Genomic DNA, 25,036 nt, shown 5'->3' on the forward strand with positions numbered 1-25,036 from the left:
AGAATATGATTCATTAGGTGTGGAAATCTTTGGTAAATTTATATTCATCACATTTTTATTATTTCTAAGGATTCCAGAAACCAAACAATCTAATTTTAGCATTTGCTTTGTAACAAATGAAAACCTTTCAAGAGCATATGGACCGTATCACACATACAGAAAGTGAATGGATAGTTCCCTTTGGATGTGTGCATTTTATAGACGTCTAATAACTTGGTTATCTTTCACTGTACTAAAAACTATACAGGCTCCAAAGGAAATAGAAAATACAATTCTGGCCTCTATGAATAGGGGAAGGAGACTTCCCTTGGTAAAGTACCCAGAAAACTATTCAAAGAAAATTCATTCCTGCATGTATGCAGTGAATAAATAGTAAGTATCAACCATGTGCCCAGCTCTTGTTTTAGGAAGTTGGAAATTAGAGGGAAGAAACTAGACAGAAATCCTAGTCTTCATGGAGCAAAACACAATATAAAAATAGATAATATGTTAGATGGTAATAAATGCCATGAAGAAAAATAAAGCAAGGAAAGGGGTTAGGTACTGTTAAGAGCCTTGCAGTTTCAGGGAGGGTGCCAGCAAAGGCTTAACAGAGCAGAAGTCCCTTAAATGAAGACCTGCCTAAGGAAGTCGTTAGGATACCTGTGGAACGAGTATCCGGGCAAAGGAATAACAAACAAATGTTTAAGACCCTTGGCTGGGAGAATGCCCAGCATGTTTAAGGAGCAGCAGGGAAGCAAAGTGGGGCTAAAGAGGAATAGAGGAAACTGAGGGAACCTCTTAAAAGTAATTCAGACGAGCAATGACGGTCGCTCACAGTGTTGTGGTAGCAACAGAGATGGTAAGAAATCAGGATTTGCTGACTGTTCGGATATGGGGTATGAGAGAAAGGGGAATCAAGATTTTTTACTTGCTGAATTCAAGAACAGGATTCCCACTAAGATAGGGAATTCTGCAGGAGAGTGGAATTCAGGGAGAAAGATTGGAGCTGTGTTTGGGGCATGTTTGAGATACCTGTTACCCATTTTTTGCCATGTATAATATGCACTTTTTTGCCCAAATTTTTTAGGAAAAATAAGGATGTGCATTATACATGGGTATAATAATGGGTCTAATAATCCTGTGTATAATGAGCACAAAAGTGTGGTGTGCATTATACACAGGAGCACGTTATACACGGCAAAACACGGTACTCATTCAAGTGGAGATGTCAAGTTGGATATGGCATTTTGTGGCATTTTTTGGGAGAGGTTTGGCAGGAAGAATAACTATGAGCAGGTGTGACATGTTGGGGACTGTACTAGGAATTGAGAGTAAGAGAAAAATCAGTAAAGAAAGGCTTTAGGAAGGAAAATAAAATTTAGCTGATCTTTGAGTATTGGAAAGGAAAGAAAAGAGAATTCTAGTTAGGGAAAATGTCCTAACATGTCACAATATCATCTGGAAATATGAATTTATTTATTTCTCTACTACCGTATATTATTTTTATTTAAAACTTTCATAGTACATCATATAGTATTATGGAACAGTAGGTGCACAGGAAATGTTTGTTAACTGATAAATGAAAATAATATTGTTCATAGTTTATTTCATTCACCAATATTTAGTAAGTGAAACTTGGGTGGTTTTTATTCTAGATATTTTTATTATGCTAAAATATATATGACAAAAGATTTGCCATTTTAGCCGTTATTAAGTGTACAGTTCAGTGGCACTAAGGGCATTCTGAAAGGTAGTTTTGTATATGAAAACATTCTTTCTCTTCAAAAAATCAACATTGTTCCTTAGGGGCAAAAAGAATTTAGGCTGATTGGGCTTTACTTCGAAGAGCATCAAACCGTCTGCAAGCCTGAGAATTCTAAAAGAATATCACTTTTGTTTGAAAGATTTGGACAAGCAGAAAGACAAAAATGAAAATGGGTGCCTGACTTCTAGAACAGATTTTTCTTTTCTTGAAAACTGACTTTCCATTTAAATAAGTGTCATTTTTAGTTTGGGGTCGCTATTTAAAATAACTTCAATGTGTCTAATTTACCTTTGATTGCCGGTACCTCACACAGAAACCAAATGCTCAGATAAACGGTGGTGTGTATCCAGAGCTGAAGGAGCTTTGCAGACACGAACTGAGTACGCCCTGCATTATAATTTAGATGGCTTTCAAAGCATGCTTTTTGGTTTCAGTTCGAGTTTTGTAAATTATATCACAAATTTTATCATGCAATTAATTCTGGATTTTGTAAATTATATGAAAGTGTGATTGTCTATCTTTTGTGAGTCACAAACCTAGGAAATTCTGTCTGTGTTGATTACAGTGCTTCTTTTTCCAGGGAACAAAGAAGGAAGAGATTGAAGGTGAAGTAGAAGTGACTGGTTTAGTTCAGCCCGCAGAAGTGTTTGCGCCCAAAAGCCTGGTGCTGGTATCCAGATTAGATTATCCAGAAATTTTTAGGGTAAAGAACTCTTTGTTGTCAATATATATAAAATATTATATTATTGTGTAAATCTGTTTTGAGCGAACCATTGTAACAATCCTTTGTATTTCAAATATCCTTGTATTTAAAATAAATCGACTTAGGAATTCAATAAAATTAGTGTTAATAGCAGAAATGTTTCATGCTGGATGAAATAAATACCTGAGTAAGTTCATGTGACTATTTAAATTTTAAGAATGTAGTGTTTTTTTTAAAGGCCCCATGTTTACAGATTCCAGAAATGTATATATCTTAAAGAAGTCACTGGATTACCTGTAGCAAATGTAAAATACATTACCACTATAACAACTTTGTGTACTTTTACCCACCTTCTTTTGATGAGTCCAGGTTGAAGTAAAGAGGATGGATATTTATGTTTTCAAATAGTTCTGATACTACCACTGCCAACATAGCTTTAAAAATATTGTTTACTTTGGGTATTTTTGTTTTTTAGACACTCAGAATTTTCAAATGTAAGGAAAAATTTTAATTTAGCTATAAATACATTTAAGCTTTGAAAGAAGAGGGCTTTTTTAAAAAATTTCATTTGCTACCTTTAGTATTAGTATGTTGACCATGGTCAAAAATCACAGATCTACTTCAGAAAGTATAAAGCATACCTAAAATCATCCAAAGGATTATGGAAATTAATACATAATTTCGGGCAAATTTTTCCATTTCATTGAGATATGCATTTTTTAAAAATTAACTTGGTGTCAATATTTCAGTGACAATGAAGTGATTCCTAACAAATAATAATTTTTCATAATTACAGAATTTAATAAACTGAAAGATTCATAAAGATTGCATTTTGTCTTCCTTTTTTCCGCCTACTTTCTTCTGAGCTTAAAGTGTTAATCTTGTCTCTATTTTGTGATCTTTTGTAATAATTCACGTAAGTTAAATTTTTATGTGGAATGTTCTGAATTTATGAGTCATAAAACAAAATAAAATTTCTAAATGTTTATTTCGAGACCAAAAAGAAAACACTTTTCAGCTCTATACATTTGCTAGAGTGGTTTTCTTAGAACAGACACCTGTTTTACAAATTACGGATCTCTGCTTTTTATAAGCTCATCTCAAAAGCTCATTTAGAGCTTCTGGTTCTGGAGGAAAATTTAATAAACTTAATAACATTTGCTGCTTCCAATTTATCCCATGTCACTGTACAATATACTCTACCAGGTTCAAAGAGAAATTTTCCTAGGAGCAGATGTCACCACAATTTATTTTTAGTGCTTACTTTTTCCGTGAAATAACCACATGCATCTTCCCTTTGCAGGCTTGCCTGGGTTTGATCTACACTGTATATGTGGACAGTCTGAATGTCTCCTTGGAAAGCCTCATTGCAAACCTGTGTGCGTGCCTTGTCCCAGCGGCTGGAGGGTCTCAGGTAAATAGAGTAAAAAGGTGGATGAAGAGGGCCTGTTCCTCTTATCCTCTTGTCCAGTTAATTTGTGAAGAAAAGGGGAAAAAAAAGAATTCTTTAAATATTTTTGTTTTTAAGAGGATCTTAGTTAAGCAATGTCCCTATGGCCTTCTAGAGACCCAAGATTCCATTCTTTTCTTAGGTCATGAGGTTAGTTTTAACACAGGGTTCACCTTTCACACAGCGTAATTAGAAGTCATATTTTGTGAAACTTGAACTCCAGTTTACATTTTCCTGTAATACACTTTTTGAAGTCAAACTTATAAAATGTTTTCTTTGTGCCCCCCTTACTCTATATAGTTATGCCTTGTTTAATTAACAATCAGTAATTTTTGAGTGGAAAGAATAGGCAGTAACATTAAGAAAACCCTCATAACAGTTTTTTGTAACCTTGTAATTATTTCTGAATAGATCCATTAATTTATTTATTTCCCTGTATAACAGTCTTAAAAACTCTTTTGTGTGTTGTGTGATCTTTAATAGAATAGCTTAGTTTTCAAATTTGAAAGAAGAGGGTTTGGTTTATTTTTCTTATTTCAGTTTGCTACCTTTAATAACAGTAATGTTGATCATTTTCCAAAATCACATATCTTTGGAAAGTGTAATCTATACCTGAAAATTTCCCAAGGATTTTGCCATAGATTGAGCCTCAAATAGGAAATTAAGCTCTTCTACTAAAATTAAACTTTCTCAAAGTGGTCATGTTTTTCATCTTCTGTATGTCTTGAGATTTTCATATTTGTGAAGTAGAAACATAAAAACGTCAGCACTATGACTTACTGTTTCTAATGCACAATGATTTTTTAAAAAAGACACTTTTCCTGAAGCCCTAGAATTGATTAGTTGATCACTTATTTTGCTTATTCTTATGTAATATTGATGAAGAGAATAGTCCTCTAAAAATTACGTGACTTGTCCTCAATCTGGCAAAGATTATTTACAATGAAATTGCTATCCTTTTCCTTTGCTCCTTGCCTTTTTAAGTGTCTTCTGTCTATCCTGTCTATCCCAGTGTCTTTTTTATTTTAAGTTTCCCTGCTTTTTGCCTCCTGCACTCTCTTCCCTTGCTCTCCTACCTCTGCTCCAAAGGAAGAATTTGAAATATGGGCTTGGTTGCAATTGGAACTAGGCTTTAATCAGTGGAATTGTTTTATGGGCCATTATTTTAATGGGATTTTTGTTAACTTTATTTTATTTACATTTTAATTAAAAATGTTTATGGTGGTTACTAGAAATATAAAAATTGTACATAATAATATGGTTCATACTATATTTCTTTTATTTTTTCCAATTTTATTGAACTATAATTGGCATATAAATGTTGACTTTAACATTTTATTGTTTTTCACTTAAGTATGATTGTCAGTGACTTTTGTATTTCGTTGTTGTTAAATTTTCAACTTTCAACTATTGAATTTTCTTATACCATACTCAGTTGGGCACCTGAAAGTAACTTGAATGTTTTGGATTACATTGTTGCCCTTTGCATCTGTTCATTGGATGATAATATGGTCATCATGTGCTCTAATCTGAATATCAAAGGGTTTTTTTATCTTAAGAAAATGTCTGAAAAGAAATCTGTTGTGTGTGTGTGTGTGTTTGTGTGTGTGTGTGTTTTCCCCCGCGCTGCAGAAACTGTTTTCCTTGGGTGCGGGGGACCGGCAGCTGATCCAGACTCCTTTGCACGACAGCCTTCCTGTCACAGGCACGAGCGTGGCCCTCCTGTTCCAGCAGCTGGGTATGTCTTTTCTCCCATTTTCAATGTCCTCTTATGGAAGCCTACAAAACAAAATTTAGCTTAAGCTCACAACACCTGATATGAATATAGAAAATAAAAAGCAAACCATTAAATACTTGATATATAAAATATATAATTACATGGGTAGTATTCTTTCTTTTTTTTTAATATTTAACCCAGGCCCCTTTTGCTTTGGAGTCAGACTTTTCAAAAGTAGACTTATTTTCTTTGTGCTTTAAAAGATGAATAGGTGATATATTTTGCTTTTCCTTACATGAATTACTTTTGTAGAAATTTTGTCTGATGAAACTAAAAATCCCATTCTTCTCATCCCACCAATGGCTAGGATGAAGAATTTGGGGGCTGGGGGGAGACTAGAAAGTGCTCCCTGTACACTGGACAGCTTGTACTTCATTTAAGGAGTAATACGACAATATGAACACTCTGCTTCTCCATACAGTTCTTATTAGTTCCTTTCTCAGCCTTGTAACTTAACACTTCTTTTTCATTAGTGGCTCCATCCTTATTCTTTTGCTGCTATTTCAATCAGTCAAATGCAGAAAGCCTTAGAAGAGATTAAGTATAAGTAAAGTTTTCTAGTATCCAAATAAAGAAGGATTGTAAAATCAATCCCAGAGCAATAGTTCTTCCCCATTATATCCACCTCCCTTCAATAGTTCAAACTCAAAACACTCTTCTTTTCCTCCCTAAAAGTTTCTACTCACTGAGTCATCTCAACTAAGTCCTAATTTAATTAAAGCTATTATTTAATGTGTGTAATAGGTTTTTATTTGGTGGTACTTATTCCTCTATAGAATATCTTGCTAATTAAATCCTCCCTCCACTCACTTTTGGAAGTAATTTTAGGGATTCATGGACTACCTACAGCCTGTCCATGGACCCTGCCCAACCACTGGCTTAACTGATTTTAGCCAAGCAATACTCAACTGCATTTTTTTTACCTTTTAAAGGGGCTGCATTCCTCACAGGGCTGTCCAACCTGCAGCCCGTGGGCCACATGGGGCCCAGAATGGCTATGAATGTGACCCAATACAAAATCATAAATTTACTTACAACCTTTTTTTGCTCATCAGTTTTCATTAGTGTTTGTGTATTTAATGTGTGGCCCAAGACAACTCTTCTTCCTATGTGGCCCAGAGACGCCAAAAGGTTGAACACCCCTGCATGTCAGTCAAAGCAAAGACCTACCTTGAAGAGGAATAGAAGGATGTGACACAAATAATTTCACATTTTCAAATGCTACCATTATCTTCTAGTTAATGAGTGTCTCATAAACCTCTCATGCTTTCGAGTTTTCGTATATGCACTAGAAGAATATTACCTCAAATACCAGTAGTCTTCTAACTGAGAAAAACTGGTATATAGTATAAATTTATAAAACCTGGACCTCTCTTCCAGTAATGGTGCCCTATGTAGTTCAGACTAACCCTCTTAACACTGACTGCTAGAAAAGCTGTACAAATATAAACCATATCTGCTTGAAAGTATCAGAGACAATTAAAGAATTACCAAACCATGGTCTAAGGAAAGCATAAAACCTAGAGAAGTAAGCCAGACATTTGGGACCAATTTTTCCCAGAGTACCTGTATTTTGGGAGAAATAATTTAAGAGCTGATCAGCATTATTGATACTCCATGGGGAAAGGGAAAGTTTGACTTCAAGTTTTACCAGTGGAGATTCTTTTATTAAGCTCTCATGCTTTGAGTTGGGATCATAAAGGACAAACCTAGTAGGAGTAGATAAATTACAAATCAGTAGTCTCCGTGAAGAACCGATGTACCGCTGGAAGTCATATCAGCTCCCTGAAATGAGTGAAGGTGATTCTTGATGCTCTTGTCTCTAGCCATATAGAAGAAATAAAAGTAAATTTTCTCTGGAACAAGATAACTGCATTCTAGGCCTCAAGTATGGCTATAAATTTATATATACATATGAGGTCTGTCCAGAAAAAGTCCAGACATTGTTAATATAATGAGAACATTTTGTACAGCATCAATGGAACGTGGTAGCCAAGGAGAGTGGACTGGAATGAGCATGTGTGAACAATGATGACTTCACTGTACTAGTCAGTGGGGGCGGTAGACATCGTTGAGGGAGCACATGTGTTGTATGGCCGTGGCATTCAAAATGACTGAGCAAGTAGAGCAAGGAATCTGCATCACATTTTGCATTAAGCTTGAACATTCCTCCATGGCACCTATTTGATGATTCAGAGGCCACAGCTATGGGCAACTAGTGATCGGCAGCTTCATCATGACAACATGCCTGCTCATGTATCACATGTTCTGCAGAGTTTTTTGGTGAAACATAAAATCATCCAGGTGACTCAGCCCCCCTACAGCGCAGATTTGGTGCCTTGTGACTTCTGACTTTCCCCAAAACTAAAATCACCTTTGAAAGGAAAGAGATTTCAGACCATCAGTGAGATTCAGGAAAATACGTTGGGGTAGCTGATGGCAATTGGGAGAACTGTGTGAGGTCCCAAGTGCCTGCTTTGAAGGGAACTGAGACATCATTGTCCTATGTACAGTGTTTCTTGTGTCTTGAAAAATGTCTCTATTTTCATATTACATTGCTGTGTACTTTCTGGACAGGCCGTGATAAAATATATACATTCATATGTATAAATATATACATATATACATGACCAGTACTCAGTCAAAAATAACCAGAAACATGAGGACTAAACCTATATGAGTGAAACACAAAAGAACCATAGACAACATGAAAGACTCACTCTATCCATAAAGTAGTTATCAGATTTAGATACCAAAATAGCTATGCTTAAAATAGTGAACATGATAGCCCTGGTTGGGTGGCTTAGTTGATTAGAGTGGTGTCCTGTACACCAAAGGCTGCAGTTCGATCCCCAGTCACCGTGCATACCTAGGTTGTAGGTTCATTCCCTGGTCAGGGCACAAAAGAGAGTCAGTCAATTGATGCTTATCTCTGTCTCTCTGTCTCTCTCCCTCTCTCCCGCCTTTTTCTCTTTCTTCCCCACCACCCACTTCCTCCCTTCCTCTTACTCTGGAAAAAAAAAAAATCAGTAAATATATTCTCAGGTGAAGGAGATAAATAGTTAAGAATAAGAATTTGGAGAGTAACATTAGCAAAATCACCGAATAGGAAGTCCCAGTCCTTGTTCTCCCACAGAAATATTGATTGAATAATGATATACAGACCAAAATACCTTCGTGAGAATTACAAAATTCCAGTTAGGAAGTCATAGTAGCCCAGATGGTCACATCTTGAAACGGGTGAGAAGAACAATTTCACTTCACCAGGTCAGCCTCTCCCCCAAGCCAGCACAGCTCAGTGCTGGGAGAGAATGCCCCAGCTTGCAGCTTCTCCTTGGGGAGGAGGAGAAGAGTGGATTTGTGTCTAGCATTGTGACTATATGGACTGCCCTGCCCAACAGACTAGTTGCTGTCCTGCCTCATTTAGACTACCGACAGAATCAGCATAGTTTGGGTACCTGAGGACCGCTAAGAACACAGAGGATTGAGGGTGGCTTGCTGCAACCATTACTGCTTGGAATAATTGAGAGAAGTTGCACAATTTGAGGCCTATCGCTGAAGAAAAAGGAAGAGGAGCTTTAGCCTTCCAGCTTTTGGGGGGGCTGCCTGAATACTCAAAGAGGTAGAAAAATTGGAGCTTTCATTCACTGCTAACGAGAGTGTGAATGGAACACAGTTTGACTTTGTTTTTAAAATTAAATAAACCAAATAATCTAGTCATTCCACTCTTAGGCATTTACCTAAGGAAAATGATGGCATTGTCCACAGAAATATTTGTAAGTGAATCTTCATACCCATATTTTTAATAATAGTAAAAAATTAGGACTAAGCTCAGTGCCCATCAGTGGTTACGGATAATGGTGATGGTAATGGATAAATACTGTGTGGTATATTCATACAATGGAAGACTACTAAGCCGTATAAAGTAATGAATTACTGATGTGTGCTGTAGCATGTATTAATCTGAAAATAATTATGTTTAATGAAAAAACCCAGATCAAACAATGCATATTGTATGGTTTGGTTTTTAGAGAGTTCTAGAAAATACATTCTGATCTATGGTGACAGAAACTGATCACTGGTTGCCTTAGGGGTGGGAAGAGAGAGATTCCCAAGGGACACAAGGGAACTGGGATGTTCGTGTTCATTATCTTAATTGTGATGACAGTTTCACAGATATATACATATTCATATGTCAAATATATCACATTCTACTAGTGAATTGAAAACATGCCCACATAAAAGCTTGCATGTGAATGTTTATTACAGCATTACCCATAATAAAAAGTGGACACAACTCAAATGTCTGTCAAGTCACGGCTGGGTAAACAAATTGTGGTGTCCACGCAACGGTATTATTCATTCATACAAAAGGAGTGTTGACACAGGCTACAACATGGATGAGTCTTGAAAACAAATGCTAAGTGAAAGAAGCCAGACAAAAGGACACATACTGTATGATCCCATTTATATGAAATGTCTGAACAGGCAAATCCATAGACCCAGAAAGTAGATTCATGGTTGCCATGAGCTAGGGGGAAAGGGCAATAGAAAGTGATTGCCAGGAAGTATGGGGTTTCTCTTCAGGTCATGAAATTGTTTTCGAGTTAGACGCTGGTGGTAGTTTTACATGTGACTATATTAGAAACCACTGCCTTGTATACTTCAAAAGTATGAATGTTATGGTATGTGAATTATATCTCAATAAAGAAAAACTATTAGGGCCTTGTCAAAAGAACTCAGAAGCCATCCTGAAGAGGATTGCAACTGATCTAAGATGGTACAATTTCAGCCTCAAAAACATATTAATTGCAGTTGGTTGAAACCTAGAAAATATTTTAAACTCCATGAGTTCATGATAATATTAAAATACAAATATTGTTATTCCATCCCTGATCAGTGTGGCTCAGTTGGTTGGGCATCATCCTGCAAAGGGAAATGTTGCCGGTTTGATTCCTGGGCAGGGCCCATGCCTGGGTTATGGGCCAGGTCCCCAGCTGGGGCATGTGCAAGAGGCAGCTGATCTCTCTCTCTCTCTCTCTCTCTCTCTCTCTCTCTCTCCCCCCCTCTAAAAATGAATAAATAAAATCTTTTTAAAATATTGTTATTCCAGAATATGTCAGAGAACCAATTTGTTATCTTGAAAACTTAATCAGTAAAGGAAATGAATCAAGCATTCATTCTGCCTGTATATGAACTATATAGTACAGGGTAACCCAATAGTAGTTGAGGAGGATTGTCTCTTTTAAAAGTATTCTATCAATAAATGAAAGTTACAGAGATAGAACATCATCATGTTACAATCCTCAGTGAATGAAGATCTAAGCATCAGTCACTTATCACAAGGAGAAAAACAAGCAGATACGATGTGCCAAACCTTGCCGAACATTATTTGTGGTTTGACCTGGCCAGTGTGGTTCAGTGGGCTGGGTGTTGTCCCGCAGAGTGTAAGGTTACTGGGTCAATTCCCAGTCAGAGCACAGGCCTGGGTTGCAGGTTTAGTCCCCAGATGGGGCACATGTGAGAAGCAACCTATTGAAGTTTTTCTCCATCTCCTTTCCCCTCTCTCTAAAAATCAATAAATAAAATCTTCTTATAAAATTACCTGTAGTTTTTACCAGAGGGATTAAATCTGAGTCTGATCACAGAAAGTGCAGAAGATAAGAGAACACCTTCAACTGCACTGAGAGACTGCATTTGTCAAAATCCAGGCTCTCAGAAACTCTCCAGATTCCTTAATAAATACATTATAAGGAAAGGAAAAAATGGAGGAGGAAGCTCTAGATTAAAAGAGATTTAAAACACATCTCATTTTTAACAGAATGAGATGGAACTATAGTGTCTGGATATGCACATTTGGGCGAGAAAACTGTCTACAGGAAAAATCAAGCAAATGGTTACTAGAATAGAGTCAGAATAGCGGTCAGTACGGCAGCAGAGAGGTGGTCGTGACTGGGGCACACAGAAGGGGCTTCTCAGGTTGCTGGCAAGGGTCTTCTTGATCTATGTTTTGTTTATAACATACTCACTAAGCCTTGCTGTTGATTTATTTGGTTTTCTATTATTTGTGTTTTATCTTGCAATAAATACATTTTTTAAAAGTTGTAAAACTAACTATATGTATAACTCATTTTTTTAAAGTGTAGTGCTTGAACAAAGTAGAGATTTTATTCTTCTCAAATAACAAAAAGTCTAGAAGGTTGATAAAATACTGATTCCTAGATATCCCACTGATCGTTTGGAAATTCTGCCTTATGATTTTTCCCCATCTGTTAATGTGAAGCTTTCCCTTACTAGACTGTGAGCTTCAAAACTGACTTCATGATAGGAGAATAATAAAAGAATAATTAGAACTTTTTCTTTAGAATTTGTTCTAAAAGAATATTAGAACAATAATTATATCTGGCATAATGCCTTGGCCACAAAAGGCATCAACGTTTGTTGGATAATTGAATGGATGTGCCAGCCATGGAGAGAATAGCAGATGTATTCATTAGGAGATACTCTGTGAATGGATGAAGTGTGCCAGAACACATGATGATTAGTCATTTGAGGATCAAATTTCATCATTTTACTCTCAAGTATTTTGAGCTTTATTATCTTTTGCTTACATATTTAAAAGTTACTTTTTCGGGGAAAGAATAAGGAAAAGATAAGACAGGAAAGGAGAAAGAAAGATGCCCCTGAAACAGCGCTGTATGCAGAGTTGTAGTTTCTGGAGCACGAGGTGCTGATAAGTGTGTCTAAAGGCACGCTCTTATCACCAGGCCTTGCAGTCGGACTGCTGTGGAAAGCCAAGATTAGACCATTATCAGAGTTCACTACCTGGGTTGGGGGTGGGGGGTGGGGGTGGATTTTACAAAGCACACGCAGGAAGCAGATAAAGACGGTAAGATTCTTTAGTAACCTTGACTAGTTTTCCTGTGAAAAGTCTAAATTTAATGATAACATTTTCTTGGTTCTTCTCTCCCAGGATTATACGATAATAAATTTGTTTTCCACAGTTTGAGAGTTCTCTGTGTTTGCCTGAAATTATTACTTGGACTTCTGCCATCACCCACCTCATTCCCCATAATTTCCTTAATTACTTGAATTTCTTATTTGCCATCTTTTTTGTTTGTTTGTTTGCTTCTTGTTGTAGCTTATGTGAACTAATTTTGTTTACCTGAAGATTTATGCTTTAAGTGTGGAAAACTGTAGTTTTTTATGTTAGTAAGATTGTATGCCACAGGGACTGGAGTTTATAGCCCCTGCAATTTTAATCAATCCATAGCTGTTTAACTCAGCTATAATCCAAATAATTTTGTGAAATTCTCATGACATCTTTTATCATACCTATTTACTTATAATTTGGATTTTCATGGCAAACAAACTAGCTTTATAATACTTATTCTCAGTTTTTATAGTATGTTATTTATTAGACATTTTAAAGTCAAGATTAAAACAATCTTGGACCTTCGGCTATCGTCACTCTGTTTTTGTAATTAAACAACTTTAGTCTTATATTTTCTGTGTTTATATTTTTTCCAGCTTTACTGATGAGATATTATTGACATATAACATGTAGGTTTAAGGTTGACAATGTGATGCACTTGTGTGTTGCAAAGTGATTACCACAGTGAGGTTAGTTAACCCTCCACCCCTCACATAGATATCTTTGGTGTGTGTGCACTAATAACAATAGACCGACTCTTTCAACAACTTTCGAGTATCTAATACAGTATCATCAGTTACAGTCACCATGCTGTACCTTAGATCCCTGGAATACATATACTCGTCTTACACGCAGAATGTGTACCATTTGACCAACGTTACTGCATTTCCGCTCACCTTTAACACTTGGCAGCACGTATTCAGCTCTCTGTTTCTGTGAGCTCACCTCTTTTCGATTCCCCAAATAAATGAGAACATAAATTATTTGTTTTAGTCTGCCTGTTTTACTTAGCAGAATGCTTTCAAGTTTTCTCTATGTTGTCACAGAAGGCAGGGTTTCATTTTTTTGGCTGAATAATACTTCAATGTTTTATACATAACACATTTTTTATACATGCATCCACTGGTGGACATGTGCTTTGTTTCTGTGTCTTGGCTGTTGATACCTCTTTGAGATACTGCTTTAGTTAATCTGTGGAGGTAGGGATCTTGTTTTTTTCATTACTGTATTATGGTGCCTGGAGCATAGTAGGTACTCGACAAATATTGATCCAGTGTCTGGGAAATCTCCTTTTTTGTGCCTTGCATAAAACCATGACCATTACTATATTGCTTTCTCCGTTGTGGATTGACCGGGAAGAACTATAATAAATTGTTTAAGGCTCCTTGAATATATGTTTTTATATGATGACCTTAATTTAATTAACTTTTCCCATTTGAGAGCCGAGACATAGTATTCTATTTGTGCAGCATATCATTATTATTCAGAGAAGGGGAAGATTCTGGAGAAAAGTTTTTGGTGGTGTTCTTTCAACACAGGAAACAAATACATTTGTTAATGTTTGATGTTATAAATTCAACCCTAAAGAAAAGTTAAAATCAGGAAGTAATTTTTCAGAATGTTTTACTATTTTAATAATCAACAGGATGTGTTTATACCATTGTACTAAAGTCAGTAGTAATTATCACTGGAATGTCTGGTTTTCATATTGTCTTCCTACTGTTATTGTGCAGCTTTGGATGGATTCTGGCTGCTAAAGACTAGGGAACAATTCAAGGTTGTGTAGAAAACTGATTTTTACTTGTAGTTCAAAGAAATTGGATTTATAAATAACTATGTCGCTATGAACACAGCAACAAGCATTGCTAGTTAGGGATAAAAACGTTAATGTAATTTGTTAAAATATTTGACATACGGTTACAGCATAGGTAAATTAGGCGTGGGTAAATTATTCTGTATTACACTACATGGTAGTCTTCCTGGATAGTGAAAGCCTTACCCTTTAAGCACTAGAACATTGTCCCTAACTCATTTCTACTCTATAAGCCGTAAATCCTGTCTTAATAAGTTTAGTATAATATTCCCCCCTTAATATCATAAAAGTTTTTTTAAATAATGTAAATAGGACAGAGAGTCTTACAAATGCATGCTATCTTCACAATTTATCTGATACTAAATGGTGCTGTGGAATTTATTTTCTCTGGGTCACCAGAATAGATTCTTTTCTTGTGGGGGATCGTAAAGGGTTCGGTAAGGAGTAGGGAGGGAAAAGTTCTTCCCCAGGGTCTTTAGGAAGAAATCCCGGACTCCTCTTGGTGTACTAGTTCTTTGTGAGCCGCCCTTGGCAGAGCTGCTTGTAGGTCTCTTAGTGCCTTTTCCTCCCTCAGTCCTCTATTTCTGTACACACAGTCTTCTCTCAGCTCTGAAAGCCTTACTGCTCTCGTCTCCCTAACTAACTTCTGCTGATCCTTCAAAATCAAACCAGAGGCTTAGTTCCTTTACGTGGGCTCAGTGTAATCACAGGGGAGCTTAAACAACGGAAGGAGGGAGGCAAGAGACTCAATGTCCGAGCGATGCACTCTTCCATCACGTAAGGGAGACAGACTCCACTGGCCCTGACGATGTAAGGGAGCCATGAGCAGAGGAGTGTGGGCAGTTGCTAGAAGTTCAAAAACCTGAGCGGAGGAATTCTGACCTTCATAACTTTAAGAAAGCATGCGTAGGCAACTACTAATATACTTTCTGTCTTTATAAATTTGCCTTTTCTACGCATTTCATGTAAATGGAGTCATACAATATATGTTCCCTCATGTCTGGCTTTTACTGAGCATAATATACAGGTTGGGGCAAAAGCAGGTTTACAGTTTTTGCCCCACCCTGTATTTGTGTTGTTTTAATTCATCACATTTGTGGTAATTTGTTATAGAAGCCATTGGAGACTAATACAGCCACAGACTTTTAAAATTCTTTGACTCACAAGAGGCTGCTAAATTGGTGCAGAGAATCCTCAAGTATACATTGCCTACCCTCTCCCAACAATATTATTTTATATAAGCATGGCACATCGTAACAACCAGTAAATTGATGTTGGCTCAAGAATAGTAATTTGGGGAAGGAGTGACACTTCTCTGAATAGACATTGTTACGTAGTCTTGACTTCTCGAAGTATGTTTAGGTCTTCTTCAGAAAATAGTATTAGATCAACCATGATGAGACAGAACAAAAAAGAAAATCTTAAAACTAAAAGCGTATGGAAATAAGCTCCACTGTCTTTCAAAGAATAACATAATCACATTGAAATAGAAAAACTAACCAAACAACTTGAGAACACAATATTTGACTACAAGGGATAGGGATTTAGAAGCATAATTGAATAGGTTCAAAATACACTGGGGTGTTATGTTAAGAACAAAATAGGCAATGGAGAAGCCAAAGAACTTACATGCATAACCCATGGATATGAACTAAGGGGGAATCATGGGAGGGAAGGGAGAAACTGGGCCGAGGGAGGCAATGGGGGAAAAATTGAGACAACTGTAATAGCATAATCAATAAAATATACTTTAAAAAAAACACAGTGTTTGACTATATAACCTCAGTACTGGAAAGATTTGAGGAGAGAATTGTAAACAAATTGTTAATTCCTTTTTCAGTGGTGACATTTAGAGTTAGAGTGGCTGAACAAATTCTGTAACTTTTCTGTGTAATGTAAGATCCAGCAAATGAGTAAATACGCTCTTATTAAGAGCCAGGGCTGTCCTGGGAAGAAGGGACATACAAATATGTATTGGAGTCAGTGGGGTGACCCTGTGGGAGTGGATTGGAATGGAAAGTAATGGTGTGGATCATGACTTCTCGGGGGAGGGGGGATGTACACACACACATGTCTGCCCACATGTATTCATGTATGTGTGTACATACCGTGTACATGCATATATTTCCTACCTCTGCCTGCAGAAGTGGTTCAGGAACAAAAACACCCCAGTAGATACTCTGGTTTCTCTTCAGAACGCACAAACCTTTGCCTTTTACAAAAACACCCCAGTGGAGACGATCTGACATTTACTCTCATACCCAGAATCTCACTCTTTAATACCATTCTTCACAAAAAGGAACTAGGACTCCTGATTGAGATGGCTGGCTTTTGGTCAGGCACAGGGTAGGTACAATATAAGCCTGGATTATTTTGTTAAGCCAGAAAGTAAGAAGGAACTTTAAAAAAGGGTTCACATCACAAGGACACAGGTACTAGGTCAAAGGGGTGCCCACTATCTAACTGTAGGACTTGTTTAGCACAAAAGTAATTAAGGCAGTGTACTGGTTTATTTAATGTTGGAATTTAAAAAAGGAATCCATGAGTCCATACTGATAATGGATATATAAATAAGCAAGTCAGTGAAGGACAGGTGAGGGCTGTGCTGCGTGTTGAGTGCTGACCAGTGAATGTGGAGAAGTACTGGACTTGGAGGGTCATTTTGTAGCCAGTCATCACAGTGAAGACTGACTCAGACAGTAAGTGTCAATACAGGCACACCTCGGGGATTTTGCACACTGGGTCTCAGACCACAATTCAGTGAATATCACAATGAAGCAAGACACACAAGTTTTTTGGTTTCCTAGTGTATATAAATGTTTATACTGCTCTGTAGTCTGTTAAGTATACAATGGTATTATATCTAAAAAAGCAATATACAGGCCTCAATTCAAAAAATAATTTTTTGCTAAAAAATGCTAACCATCATCTGATCCTTCAGTGACTCAGAATCTTTTTGCTGATAAAGGGTCTTGCCTTGACGTTGACGGCAGCTGACTGATCAGTGTGTTGGCTGAGAAGGCTGAGGTGGCTGTGGCATTTCTTAAAATAATACCACAGTAGTGTCCCCCATCAATTGTCTCGTTCACAAACGATTTCTTCGTAGCACGTGATGCTGTTTGATAGCATTTTACCCACAGCAGAACTTCTTTCAAAATTGGCGTCAGTCCTCTCAGTCCCTGCCACTACTTTATCAGCTAAGTTTATGTGGTACTCTAAATCCTTTGTTGTCATTTCAACAGTCTTCACCAGGAGTAAATTTTGTATCAAGAAACCACTTTCTTTGCTCATCCAGAACAAGGATCTGCTCATCCATTCAAGTTTTATCATGAGATGGCAACATTTCAGTCACATCTTCAGGCTCCACTTCGAATTCCAATTCTCTTGCTATTTCCACCACATCTGCAGTTACTTCCTCCACTGAAGTCTTGATGCCCCCCCACCCACCCAAATCACTCATGAGGGTTGGGTTCGACTTCTTCCAAACTCCTGTTAATGTTGATATTTGGACCTCTTCCTATGAATATTCTTAATGGCATCTAGAATGGTGAATCCTTTTCAGGAAGTTTTCAATTTACTTTGCTCAGATCCATCAGAAGAATCGGTATCTACGGCAGCTATTGCTTTATGAGATGTATTTCTTTAATATTAAAATTTGACAGTTGAAATTCCTCCTATATCCATGGGCTGCAGAATGGATATTGTGTTAGCAGGCATGAAAACAACATTAATCTCATATATCTCCCATCAGAGCTCTTTGGTGACTTGCTTCATTGTCAACGAGCAGTGACATTTTGAAAGGAATATTTATTTCTGAGCAGTAAGTCTCAATTGTGGGCACAAAATATTCAGTAGACAATGTTGTAAACAGACATGCCATCATCCAGGCTTTATCACTCCATTTTTAGAGCACAAGCAGAGTATATTTAGCATAATTCCTAAGGTCCCTGGTATTTTTCGGAATGGTAAATGAGCATTGGCTCCAAATTAAAGTCACCAGCTGCATTAGCCCCTAACGAGAGAGTCAACCTGTCTTTTGAAGCTTTGAAGCCAGTCATTGACTTCTCTCTAGCATGAGAGGCCCAGATGGCATCTTTTCCCAATATAAGGCTGTTTTGTCTACATGGTAGACGTGTTGTTTAGTGTAGCCACTTCATTAATTATCCTAGCTAGATCTGGATAGCTTGGTGCAGCTTCCACATCAGCACTTACTACTTCACTTTGCACTCATACGTTACAGAGATGGCTTCTTTCCTTAAGCCTCATGAACCAACCTCTACTAGCTTAAAACTGCTCTGCAGATTCCTCGCCCCTCTCAACCTTCATCAGGTTGAAGAGAGTTAGGACCTTGCTCTGGATTAGGCTTTGGTTTAAGGGAATGTTGTGGCTGGTTTTATTTTCTATCCAGACCACCAAAACTTTGTCTATATCAGCATAGGTTGTTTTGCTCTCCCACATCATTTCTGTATTCATTAGAGTAGCACTTTTAATTTCCATCAAGAACTTTTCCTTTGTATTGGGACTGGTCTTGAGAAAAAAATAATCCATGGAAAGAGTATGGCAATAGTTCAGAAGAGAACCAAGATGGAGGCATAGATAGACACACTGCACCTCCTCGCACAACCAAGGGAAGGACAACAACAATTTAAAAACAAAAACAACCCGAACTGACAGAAAATCGAACCATGGGGAAGTCCGACAACCAAGGAGATAAGGGAGAGACATTTATCCAGACTGGTAGGAGGGGCGGAGACAGGCACCCAGGGAGGAGAGGACTCGAGTTGCCGGGCCAGACACAGAGACTGGCGGATTGTGGAACGAATGGGGCAGGCAGTGCGACAGCTAGCAGACCCCACGGCCCCACATTCGCCCATAGATAAACCGGGAGGAAAGGCGGGGGAGCGAAGCAGACAACACAACCCAGGGCTCCAGCACAGGGAAATAAAGCCTCAAACCTCTGATTGAAAACACCCGTGGGGGTTGGGGCGGCAGCAGGAGAAACTCCCAGCCTCACAGGAGAGGTAGTTGGAGAGACCCACAGGGGCCTAGAGTGTGCACAAGCCCACCCGCTCGGGAACCAGCACCAGAGGGGCCCAATTTGATTGTGGGTAGTGGGGGAAGTTACTAAAATCCGGCAGAGAGTGGAGCGGGCACCATTGCTCCTTCTCGGCCCCTCATACAGCGTCACAGCGCAGCAACCGGCATTACTCCATCCCGGGGGAACACCTAAGGCTCCGCCCCTTTAAGTAACAGACATGCGGGGCGGGGGGGGGGGGGGCGGGAATGGCCCAAATGACAGAACAGTTCAAAGCTCCAGAAATAATTCAACTAAGCAGTGAACAGGTAGCTAACCTATCACATGCATAGTTCAAAACACTGGTGATTAGGGTGCTCACAGAATTCATTGAATTTGGTCAAAAATTAGGTGAAAAAATGAAGACTATGATAAGAGAAACAAAGGAAAATGTACAGGGAACCAATAGTGATGCGAAGGAAACTGGGACTCAAACCAATGGTGTGGGCCAGAAGGAAGAAAGAAACATCCAACCAGAAAAGAATGAAGAAACAAGAATTCAGAAAAATGAGGAGAGGCTTAGGAACCTCCGGGACATTCTTGAAACGTTCCAACATCCGAATTATAGGGGTGCCAGAAGGAGAAGAGGAGGAACAAAAATTTGAAAACTTCTTTGAACAAATAATGAAGGAGAACTTCCCCAGTCTGGCAAAGGAAATAGACTTCCAGGAAGTCCAGGAAACTCAGAGAGTCCCAAAGAAGCTGGATCCAAGGAGGAACACACCAAGGCACATCATAATTACATCCCCCAAGATGAAACAGAAGGAGAGAATCTTACAAGTAGCAAGAGAAAAGGACACAGTTACCTACAAAGGGGTTCCCATACGACTGTCAGCTGATTTCTCCAAAGAGACCTTACAGGCAAGAAGGGGCTGGCAAGAAGTATTCCAAGTCATGAAAGGCAAGGGCCTACATCCAAGATTACTGTATCCAGAAAAGCTATCATTTAGAATGAAAGGGCAGATAAAGTGCTTCTCCGATAAGGTCAAGTTCAAGGAGTTCATCATCACCAAGCCATTATTATATGAAATGTTAAAGGGAGTTACCTAAGAAAAAGAAGATCAAAAATAGGAACAGTAAAAATGACAGCAAACTCACAGCTATTAACAACCACACCTAAAACAAGAACAAAAGCAAACTAAGCAAACAACTAGACCAGGAACACAACCACAGAAATGGAGACCACATGGAGGGTTATCAATAGGGGATTGGGAGGGGGAGAGAGCGGGGAAAGGTACAGAGAATAAGTAGCATAAATGATAGGTGGAAAACAGACAGGGGGAGGGTAAGAATAGTGTAGGAAATGTAGAAGCCAAAGAACTTATAAGTATGACCCATGGACATAAACTATAGGGGGGAATGTGGGGGGGGGGGTTGGAGGATGGAGTGGAGTGAAGGGGGGGAAATGGGACAACTGTAATAGCATAATCAATAAATACATTTTTTAAAAAAGAACTTTTGCTTTGTATTCACAACTTGGCTAATTGTTTGGTGCAGGTGGCCTAGTTTACCTCCTATCTCAGCTTTTGACATGCTTTCCTCACTAAGCTGAATCATTTCTACCTTTTGATTTAAAGTGAGAAATATGAAACTCTTCCTTTTACTTGAACATTTAGAGGCCACTATAAGGTTATTAATTGGCCTAAGTTCAGAATTGTTGAGTCTCAGGGATTAGGGAGACCAAAGGAGAGGGAGAGAGACAGGGGAACAGCCAGCAGGCGGAGCAATCAGAACACATACAACATTAATCGATTCAATTTGCCCTCTTACATGGGCATGGCTCATGGTGCCCCAAACCAATTACAGCAGCAACATTAAAGGTTGCTAATCACAGATCACCACAACGTAATAATGGAAAAGTTTAAACATTGCAAGAATTATCGATATGTGACAGAGACATAAAGTGAGCAAATGGTGTTGGGAAAATGGCACCGATAGGCTTGCTCGATGCAAAGTTGCCACAAACCTTTAATTTGTAAAAAAAATGAAATATCTGCCAAGTGCAAGAAAGGAAAGTTCAATAAAATGAGGTATACCTATAGTTGCTAAATCTAGGCAGAAATTTTGGAGAACAAGGTATTGGCATACTCTAAAGTGTCTAACCACAGATTGTTAGTTGGAAGGAAAAATATCTACTGTACTTTGGAGAACGTAGACAGCATTGAAAAGAAGTTTATATGAACAAAATTACCATCACCAAAGACAACACTTCCGGTTATGGCAATATGAAGAGTTCAGTAAATTCTTCCCCCACCCCAAAAAACAGTATAAAACTACACAAAAAAATTACTGGTTACAGCTGTTTTAGACTCTGGAAGTTGACCAGAAGCAAATATACTCAGAAGCATTTTTCTTGCTGGAGCTTTGGAGAAGAGCAATAGGAATCTGCAGTATTCTTAGCTTGGGACTGCTCCCATCTCCCCCATACCTCCACTCTGTCAATGAGAATGGTGGTTTTACTGGGGCAGGATTGGCTATACAGCTAGCAGCTTTGCAGCCAGCTCTTGAGAAAACACCCACACAGAAATGTGTAGGAAAGAATGAGATACATTCTCACTATAAACCCCACTCTCAGCATAATGCCATGGAGAGGGAAGCTGGCTTCTCCCCGAAGAGCTAAGGGTTTGGGCCACGCATCTTGCACTCCAGTTTTTAGGTTCCCACTCAAGGGACAGTCTCCCAAAACTTTTAGCTGTGAAAGCCAACCCAGCTTGCATTCAGAAGGCCCACAAAACTATAAAGAAAACAAAGAAGCAGTTCTTAATGGACTTGTGAGAACTCACCGTGGCTGTCACCGTGGGGCTGGCTCAGTGCAGAGGGAGCAGGCAAAAATGCCTGTGTCCCAGTGTTTCCCTAATAGGGGCCTGACTATACTTTACAAGTAGCTGCCTGAGGGTCAAGCTTGAAGCCTATTTAAGTGCTGGTTAGAAGCACATAATGTGCTTCTGCTGACTGCTATACCCACCAGAGCCTGAGAGAGAAAGATTCACTTCAGCTTTCAGGACACACATAGGCTGAAGATGAAGGTAAAATATATTCCACGCAAATGGAAATGAAAAGAAAGCATCTGTAGCTATACTAACTGACTTCAGATGTAATAGACTGTAAGTCGAAATACTGTAACAAGAGACAAAGTTCATCATATAACGATAAGGTAGTTGACTCAGAGCATATAACAATTGTAAATATTTATGCACCCAATTTCAGAGTACCTAAATATATAAAGCAAGTATTAACAGATATGAAGGGGGAAATAGACAGCAGTATAATAATAGCAGAGCACTTAAGTACCCCACATTCAACGATGGATACATATTCCAAACAGAAAGTCGACATGGAAAATAGAACCTAAACAACACATCAGAGCAGATAGACCTAACAGACACTGTGGAGCCTTCCACCCGACAACTACAGAACACAGGATACATAGTGACAGACAGACGTAATGACAGAGATCATTATCCTATGTACAATGTTTCTTGTATCTTCTTCAATAAATGACTCTATTTCTCACATTACATGGCTGGGATACCTTCTGCACAGGCCTTGTGTACCTAAGCAGTGATATGTAGTAGTGTTTTGTATGGTTTTAAATAATACATAAATGTTACATTCTATATAATCATTTTACACCTTTCCTCAATAATATACTCAGGAGAGTGACTTATGTTGATCTATATAGCACTAACTCTCTTATTTCACTGCTATACAGGTATTCCAAAAGTTTAAGAGGTGTTTTAAGCTATATTAAGTTCACAAGTATAAATGCTGTGAACTTACCCAACATTTATATCACTTGAAAACTGTACTTAAATTTCTTCAATAATCATTGAGTTTTATAAATTTTGAGTAATAAATTTCTAGTTTTAGTTTTTTATTTCGGTCAACATTTGCCATCTTCATTCAGAAGAAGTGTAATTTTATAACATGATTTTGGCACAATTTAGTCATTCATTTTCACATTTAGGATGATGTATCCACATTTTTATTATTTCAATACTGTTACAATGTACCTTTTTATACTTAGGTTCAGATGAAAGAATTTCAGTGATAACTAATAATGAAATTAACTGGAATTACTGTAATAACTAGATCATAGGGTATGTGCATCCTAACTTTATATTCTTCACAGCAATATGTATCTAGTTCCTTTTCCTTACCCCTCCTCATAAAAACTTAGAATTATCAGCCTTTAATTTAAGCTATTTTGATAAGTTTAAAGTCATATCTCAAGAATTTATTGAGTTGAATTTTTCTAATTACTAGAGGTATTAGAGCATCTTTTCTTACATTTATCAGCCATTTTAGTTTCCTTTTTGTAAATTGTAAGTTCATGTTACATTTCACCCTTGAACTACATGAGAGTTAGGGGCACCAAGCCCCCGAACAGCCAAAAATCCATGTATAACTTTTGACTCCTTCCAAACTTAGCTACTGTTAACTGGAAACATGAATCATAACATGAACAGTGGATTGACACATTTTGTATGTGTGTTATATTCTGCAGTCTTATAATAAATAAGCTAGAGAGAAAATGTTATTAAGAAAATCATAAGGGCCCTGACTGGCGCGGCTCAGTTGGTTGAGCGTCATCCCACAAAGCGAAAGGTGGCTGGTTCTATTCTCCGTCAGGACACATGCCCGGGTTGCGGGTCCAGTCCCCTGTTGGCGCGTGTATGAGAGGTAATAGATGGATGTTTCTCTCACACATAGGTGTTTGTCTCCCTTCTTTCTCCCTCCCTTCCCCTCTTTGTAAAAATAAATAAAATATTTTTTAAAAGTCATAAGGAAGAGGAGATACATTTAGAGTACTTACTAAAAAACAAAACAAAACCTGAGCGTAAGTGGATCCACACAGTTCAAACCAATGTTATTCAAGGTTCAACTATATATTTTTTTGTTGATTTTTCCTATTGATTTTAGTAGGGATTTAGAAATCATATTTTGTACACTTATTTTACATTTATATACATTCTAGATAATTTCTTTCAGTCTAAAACTTGTCTTCACTTTTTAATTTTCTTTTTGACAAATTTTATTTAAAATAATTTATCAGTCCTTTCATTTATTATTTATATATTTTATACTTTGCTTCCTATCTACATTATAAAGATATTCTCTGACATCTTTTAACAGAAGTTTTAAGATCTTTTAATAGTGACTCATGTCACCATTCAGAGACATCATCATTTCAGTGAGTGCTTACTATTTAGCAGATGTTGTGCTTGGCAAGAAGAGGTAAAACAGTGTATAAGGCCCCATGCTGTCTTTGAGGAATTCTTGTTCTAGTGAAGGGGACATTAGGCAGGAAGAGAATGAGCAAAAGTAGCGGAGATATCAAACTGAAATAAGTGTGCTGAGAGCTAGATTAGGTCCATATTCACCACGCAGGTGTGGCAGGTGGCACGGGGATTGGAAAGATGGAAGCAGGATCATGAAGGCTTTTGGCATGGAGCTCAGATTTAGTCTTGTGGTTTAGGTGTTGTCAAACATTTTCAGCATTAGAACCGTAACTAACCTCAAAGGAACTGAATGGTA

At 37.9% G+C, this 25,036-nt stretch overlaps 1 protein-coding gene across 2 annotated transcripts in view; it reads left to right on the forward strand.

Moving 5' to 3' along the window:
• SBF2 (SET binding factor 2) overlaps positions 1-25,036 on the forward strand; it is a 416,007-nt gene that overhangs the window by 204,578 nt on the left and 186,393 nt on the right. For both annotated transcript variants that reach the window (XM_024558744.3, XM_024558743.3), the window contains exons 4-6: positions 2,328-2,450; positions 3,754-3,864; positions 5,533-5,638. In XM_024558744.3, the coding sequence (XP_024414512.2) occupies positions 2,328-2,450; positions 3,754-3,864; positions 5,533-5,638 (340 nt within the window). The remainder of the gene's footprint in view (positions 1-2,327; positions 2,451-3,753; positions 3,865-5,532; positions 5,639-25,036) is intronic.

This window comes from Desmodus rotundus, chromosome 5 (assembly GCF_022682495.2).
Source record: "Desmodus rotundus isolate HL8 chromosome 5, HLdesRot8A.1, whole genome shotgun sequence".
In the NCBI taxonomy this organism is placed as follows: Eukaryota; Metazoa; Chordata; class Mammalia; order Chiroptera; family Phyllostomidae; genus Desmodus; species Desmodus rotundus.